At 31.5% G+C, this 7,776-nt stretch overlaps 1 protein-coding gene across 1 annotated transcript; it reads left to right on the top strand.

Moving 5' to 3' along the window:
* Positions 1 to 441: 441 nt before the first annotated feature.
* Positions 442 to 7,560, top strand: HELRODRAFT_175054 (hypothetical protein; the record flags this gene model as incomplete). The annotated part of the gene is made up of 17 exons (XM_009022493.1): positions 442 to 448; positions 1,018 to 1,179; positions 1,328 to 1,408; positions 1,605 to 1,810; positions 2,320 to 2,499; positions 2,813 to 2,905; positions 3,278 to 3,402; positions 3,791 to 3,896; positions 4,797 to 4,895; positions 5,035 to 5,112; positions 5,537 to 5,640; positions 5,795 to 5,857; positions 5,954 to 6,034; positions 6,243 to 6,310; positions 6,503 to 6,696; positions 7,098 to 7,193; positions 7,480 to 7,560. The coding sequence occupies 17 exons, from the start codon at positions 442 to 444 to the stop codon at positions 7,558 to 7,560; spliced, it is 1,824 nt and encodes a 607-aa protein (XP_009020741.1).
* Positions 7,561 to 7,776: the final 216 nt, after the last annotated feature.

Raw genomic sequence — 7,776 nt, 5'->3', positions numbered from 1 at the left:
GCGCATTTGAACTTCGAGTCTAATGAATGAGTGAAAGAACGAACAAAAAAATGAAATATAAATGAATGGATGGATGGACAGATGGGTAGATAATGAATGAATGAATTAATGAATGATTTAACGAATAAACAATTCAAAAACCGAATAGAAACATTTTGAATAATAGAAATAAAAAAATTTAATTGAAGCGTACGTTTTAAAATGAATAAATTTGAAAAGTTTCGTTTTTAGATTTGAAAAACTATAAAAAACAAACAATGATCGTCTACATCAGAGCATGTGTGTTGCAAATCAGCTAATTCCCATAAACTGGGAACGTTTTTGCTTAATATTCTTTCTTCTTACTTTAAAAAATTAAAAGAAATTCGCGCAGATGTTTAAAGTTACAGAATGTGTTTGAACTGAAGTTTTTAAAAATTTGTCACATAATGTTAAATTAGCATGGCAAGTTATTAGGATGCAAAACAATTGAGTCTTCATCATGGTTGAGATACGACTCGCTTTTCTCTACCATATGATTTTAATGTGATTTATGTACTTGCCGTCATTCAGTAGTGAATATTATGTAACAATTAATACTTTTTTTTTCAATTTATAACTTTTTTGTTCTTTATTTTTTTGTCCAAAATTGTTCATAAACTATTAAATCGTTGATATTTTAACTTTACCAGCCACTTCCAATGTATGTCTGAGTGAGGATTGCGTTCTGCTATGTGAGTGATCGACGCGTTTCTATATTATTTTTTTATCACTTTCAGTGTAGGAATTAAACTATAGTACTTGCATTATTTAACGTTGACTTAGAGTCATATATTTAAATCACTCTTGATTAATATACATCTTTTACTAAATATAATATATAATGTATAAAACGTCAATATTCTTTTGCTTTCAAGTAGTAAAGCTTATAATGTAAAAACCATAAAAAGCAATTTTAGTCTTTTAGTCCATAAATTAATATTTAATTTAATTAAATTAAAAAAAAATTAAATAATAAAAAATTTTTCTTAAAATCAGCCGCGGAGTTGTTGAGTAGTTTAGACAAGACAGTGAATCCGTGCGATGACTTCTATCAGTACGTTTGCGGCAAGAGGATGCGAATGCTGACCATTCCAGAGGATCAGAATAGCTTCACAATATTCGGCAAACTCGGAGATATTACAATTAAAAAACTTAATAGTAAGATTCCTGAAAACTGTGTTAATTAATTAATTACTTAATTAATTAATAGTTACTTTAATAACAAACCCGTCAATATATATAATTATGAAAAATATTTAAATTTGGTAATATTTGATAAAAACATTTTTACAACAAACCAAAACAGAATTATTAGAAGTAGAAAACGATTCCGAAGTGACTTCCATAAAGTCTGCCAAGGTGTTCTACAGATCCTGTCTGAATGAAAGTTAATAACATTCACGTTACACAAATCAGTCGTTTATTAATAAAATCAAATAAGAGATCGTTTAACGTTCACTCACTTTCACTGTTTTCCACGTTGTCACTATCTATATCATGCACTGTATCATCATCAGCATGGTCGTTATCAATCCATCATCACCATCACCATCATCATCATCTTCCTCATGGTCATCACACAGGTCAGTTCGAGAGTGAAGGCATCAAGCCATTCTTGGACTTGCTGGCGAGTGTTGGAAGCTGTGCATTCCTGAACGAGACGTGGAAGGAAGAGGAGTGGCTGATTGAAAGAGTCCTCGCGTTAACAAGAGTTCAACTGGACATCAACATTCTCCTCGATACAAATGTTTATCCTGATGATAAAAATTCTACACACAATGCACTCGGCGTGAGATTTTTTTGAGTGACTTGTTTAATTTTTTTTTAGATGTGTTGTATAGTATCATACGAGTGCACCATTGAATATAAAATATGCAGTAGCCAATTATATCGTAGCTAATTACATAGTTTCGATGTAATGTTGAATATTTAAAAAATTTACTCTGCAAGAAATTTTTATTTTATTTTTTAATGGTAGCGCACAACATGACAAACCTGCCAACGTGAAGCAGACTTCTAAATTGTTTATATTTTTGTGCTGACAGATCGCATATAGTTGTCTTGTCTAACGCTCATAACTGTCGACGACCTAATAGAGAACAATTATCTTCATTCCTCCAAACTTTTGAGTTGTGCTTGAATGTTGTTGTCTATTTTGCTACAGTTGTTTGTGCGGAGTTGTACAAACTTAGAAGGATAAATAGCAAAACGCATAATTTTAAATTTTAATTGAGGATTCAGTAGACCAAAAATATAAAGTAAAAATTTTCAAAATAAAAAATTTGTTTTTTGTTTCAGTTAGACCAGGACATGTTGGAGCTCCAGCAAGAAGAATATTTTGGCAACAGCTCAAAGGTTCGTCAGTCTTATGAAACATTTTTGCTGAAGGTGATGACGAAGTTGAAAGGGGAAGGCGACGAAACAAAAACAAACCATACATTACTTGAGGTACTTGAGTTTGAGAAAAAACTTTCCAACGTGAGTACGTCTTATTAAATCATGTTGCAACATTCATTTTTTTTTAATTTTTTATGTTTTTAAAAAATTTCAAAAATTCACTTTCATATTAACTCGTTTGCGAATTAACCAAAACATTTGAATTAATTTAAAACATTTTTTAAACGTCAACATTAATAATTTAACCAAATAAAAACCAATTTTTTAAATATATTTTGCAATGTTTTAAATTTATGAACATTTGGTAAAATTAAAAATTTAATAACATTAAAAAGCACGCCAAAGTATAAGCAGTATTATATTAAATTGCATTAAACTTAAAAATTTCTTTAAGGTAACGGGACCGTTGCGAGATAGAATGCAGCCAGAATATTACAAGAAGATAACCGTTGGATACCTTAACAATCTGACTAATCACGTTAGTAAGGTTTGACCGCACTGCTATAACATTAGGATATATGCGTGTAGTATCACATTGCATCACGTTTCTTCAAGTTACATCAATTCTTATTAAGTTACATCAATTCTCATTAAGTTACATCAAATCACATTATAAATTATAACGTCTGACGAGATGACATTAATAGTCAAAGTACTTGGCTGAACTCTTGTTTAATGTAACTTGGATCAAGGGGTGGAAATATGGATATCTTGCGTATCGAAAGATGATAGATTCTTGAATTTTATATTAACAATTTGGTATGTAATTTAGAGTAAATTTAATGTGATATATCAAAAAATAAATATAAATTTTTGGATTTAATTATTTTTTTGATATACAACTTTATTTAAATTTCAGTTCAACTGGACAAAGTACTTCAACACTATACAAAAAGATTTAGGGGCGGATGATACTGAGGTGATAACATACTCTCTGGACTATATCATCGCACTGTCGGAACTCATCAGCAAAACCGATAAGAAGTAGGAACGCGAAAATGAATTTGAAAAATTCAAATATAACTTCAATTTTATTTTGTTGACCTGCAGATTCGTAGTTTAAAATGTTTCAATATTTATGAAGTATTTTATGAGATAGATGTGCAGTACAAAAAGCCAGCAAGCCAGCCAGTTTACTTTTAGGTTAAGAAAAGTTGAGGATCATTATTTCTCAACAAAAACCAAAATCAATTTGTGACGCCAAAAATTTTTTTTAACGATTTTAGGCTCTATGGATTTTATTCAATTGTTTGTTTCCTTGTTAGTTTTTATAAAAATCAAGAAAATTTTTATTTCATTTCAGTAGGAAAAAAATTTTCATCAATAAATAAAATTGTAAAATGAATAAAATGTTTATTTTCTTCCAACTAAGAACCTTGTCGAACTTCATAGCATGGTCAATCGTACGGCACTTCACTCGAGTTACCGGCCTGCCAGGTTTTCAAACAATCATCAGCGACTACAGAAAGGCTAAATCGGTTCGTTTTCATTGTGTGGTCATTTTTTTAAATTTCTCAATCAATTCTTCAAAATGGTCTGCTTGACTCGCTTGGTTTTAGTTGATGTTTTTAATGTCGTTTTCAATTACAATGTTTTGGATATATTAACTAACAGACCTTCAACTTGTATAATTACCAAACAACCAACCAACCAACCAACCAACCAACCAACTAACCAACCAACCAACCAACCAACCGACCGACCAGCCAACCAAAAAACAACCTTAATAACCACCGCAACCACAACTACCACAACTACTACAAAACGACAACAGGGAGTATTAGTAGATCAACCCCGCACTACCAAATGTACGGACCTGACCAGCGAGAAGTTCAGTCAGCCAGTTACGAGGTTGTACGTTGAAACTAATTTCAAACAGGAGGACAAACGTTACGTGAGTTAGGAATTTTGTAGTTGATGAGAAAAGATGATGACGACGTTGATTGCGATGAAAGTAATGATGAAGAAGATGATGATGGTGGTCCCAGTCATCAGCATTTCCATTTTTATTAATGTTCTCACAATCGTCATAATCATCATCGTTACTGTCAATTAACATCATTGTCATCATCATAACCATCGTCATTGCCATTGTAATTAATGCTATCATCATCATCATCATCATCATCATCATCATCATCATCATCATCATCATCATCATCATCATCATCATCATCATCGTTACTGTCGATTATCATTACCGAAAACAATATTTGATGGCATCACTATCAGTAACTCCATCATCATCATCATCTTCCTCTTCATCATCATCATAATAAATAAATTAATTAAAATAAATTATTTACTGATTATCATAAAATATGATAATTATCTTAATTAATTATTAAATTAATAAATTAATTAATTCTTATTTTTAGGCATCGGATCTGATAAAGAGGGTCCGGGAAGAGTTCATAAACCTGCTGAAGAAGAATGAGTGGATGGACGAAGAAACACGCCAGTACGCAATCATGAAGGTGAAACTAACAACCACATCTCATTATATAATCGCGATAGAACCATTTTACAAATTAAATATTATAAAATTATTTCTTTTTATTTAACTATATTTAAATGTAAGAAATCATATTTCGGAGTCTAAAATTATTAACCCAGGCTAAAGCTATAGTCGAGAGGATAGGATATTCTGATCATGTCCTTAACGATACAGTACTGAACAATCTTTTTGACGGGGTAACAATTATCATTATATTGATATTTATTTATTTGTCGTGTATTCATTCATTTATCTTATGAATTTATTCATTGCGTGGTTTGTATTTTCTATATAGCTGACTATAAATTCTGTTATCTGCATACTCTCTGTTTAATTTTGTGTAATTTTTTGTTGACAAGTCGTGTCTATAAAATATTGGTCATGTGATTCTGAAATGTGACTTTACAGTTTATGGTTTAGTTGCGCTGGAATGTTAATTTGAATCTGAATAACATTTAAAAAAATGTATAGTTTAAGTATTACAAAAACTGCCTGTCTCTCTTTGTTGGTCTCTCTCTCTCTACCCGCTGTCTTTCTTTCTCCTTTCTTTTTTTTCCTCTCTCTTTCCTTTCTCTCATTTTTTCACAAAATAAAACGTTTCAAAACAACGAAACAATGCAGCTTGTGATAAAAGAGAACAAATTTTTGGAAAACCTGCTAAACGTGAAACATTTCCAAGCAAAAGCCATGTTCAAAAGTTACGGTACAATCGTCAGCAAAGATGAGTGAGTTTTTTTTCTATAGAATTTCACAGCTCTGATACAGAGTTTGATAACTTTTATAACATTTAAATGAGTTAATTTGTTGAAATTACTAAAAATATTAAATATTCAAGTGTTTTTATTTTATAATAATATTTTAATTACTCAAACAAAACAGATGGGACCAGATTCCAGCTCAGGTCAATGCGTACTACGATCCAACTCTTAATGAGATTAGTACGTAATCTTCAACTTATCACCAAAATTTAAATTTTTGATCATAAATATTTCAACGTCAAAATAAGGAATTAATAAAATCCAACAAAATTATTGTCAGTAAGTTGGAATATTCGAATGATTTTTCAGTGTTTCCGGCTTCAATCTTCCAGCCGACATTCTTCAGCCACATTTATCCAAGGTCTCGTTTGTCAATTTATCTTTACTAACCATTTCTATCGATATTTTCCCGTAACCCTTTAAATAATGATACAAACTGCAATTTTTCTAATTTCTTTCATAACAAATTTATTATTTATAATGATCAGAATTGAAATAGAAGGTAAGCAAACATCACACACGACATCACATAAGACATCAGATACAACATCGCGTACAAAATCACACAGATCAATGAACTATGGAGGAATTGGAATGGCTATCGGACACGAGATAATACACGGATTTGATAATAAAGGTTTGCAATGTATCTCTTCTTTGTGAACAGTTATTTTGCGTATGTTAAAAATTCTTCGTTTATATATTAGTTGATTTAACTAAAAAGAAAAAGTTCAAATTTGAGAAATTTTTAAAACTTGAATAACTTTACTGAAATTAAATTTGGATGATAAACACAAACACACCATCGCACAAAGATCTGTTTTCGTAGCATTGTTTAAATTGATTTTGCACTTGAGAGATGCTGAATTATTTGTTGTGTGCACTTATGAAGGGAAATGCCACGACGAGAAGGGCAACCTAAAGGACTGGTGGGACCCTAGCACCGAGGCTTCCTTCCAAGAGAGGGCAGACTGCATGATCAACCAGTACAACCAGTTCGAAATTAAACAACTCAACCTCACTGTTCGCTTTTTTATTTCTCAATTTTGTTCGTGTGCCATTTGTGTGTGTGTGTTCGTTACATTTCTGTGAGTTACTTTTCAAATGGGACGTTGCCAGAATGTTTGCTTTTGTGTCCTGTTTAATGGAGGGACGGCATCTATATTTCAAATTCACTTTCAAACAGTTGGACGGAAACTTGACGTTGGGAGAAAACATTGCAGACAACGGAGGATTGAAATCTTCATACCTCGTCAGGATTTTTCTTCTTACCCAATTTTGAACTTCGTTTTAAAATGACTTCTTTTTATGGCTTTAAAGAATCACACTTATAATAAAATTTCAACTTGAAATAATTGTTTTTATAAAATTAAATTTCAAAAATCATCCCAAATTAAACCGCAAAACCTTCGAATTGAACGCAGGCATACCAAAGATGGGTGAAGGAGAATGGGGAGGAGCCCTCACTGCCTGGTCTCAACTTCACCCACAACCAACTGCTCTTCGTCAATTATGCTCAAGTAAGTTTCAAAACCTTATCCATAACCTTACCTACAAATATTGTGAAAGAATGTGTTAATATATTTCTAATTTTTAAAAATTTACACTTTGAAACGTCAGTTTTACTATCATAAATTTACACTTTGAAACGTCAGTTTTACTATTTGACCTCTTTAGTATTCTAATGTTATTTCACAATTCACATTCTTTTTCTCTCTTACTCTTATTCTTCGTGTTATTAAATTTCATTTTATTGATATAAAATGATTTAAAATACAACAAAACAACACCCCCGACCGTAACAAGATATGGTGTGAGTTGCGGAGAGACGAAGATGCACTCAAGCGCAGTAAATTATCTCCACATCCTCCTGGAGAAGCTAGGTAACTACACGCACGCACGCACACGCACACACACACGCACTTTAACACACACACGTACCTACGTACTTACGAAAAACCGCATACACATTTAGATATGCTTATCTTTACAATATTCTATAAATTCTACCGAATGTTTGGCGTTAATATGTTTGTAGTTCGTTTTTTCGATTTTTCTCACTAAAGTTTTTTGGTGAACGTTTAGTTTATTAAAATCAAAATA

This window comes from Helobdella robusta, assembly GCF_000326865.2.
Source record: "Helobdella robusta unplaced genomic scaffold HELROscaffold_32, whole genome shotgun sequence".
Taxonomy (NCBI): domain Eukaryota; kingdom Metazoa; phylum Annelida; class Clitellata; order Rhynchobdellida; family Glossiphoniidae; genus Helobdella; species Helobdella robusta.
Note: the sequence above shows the minus strand (reverse complement) of the source record. Positions and strands in the feature narration are given on the sequence as shown.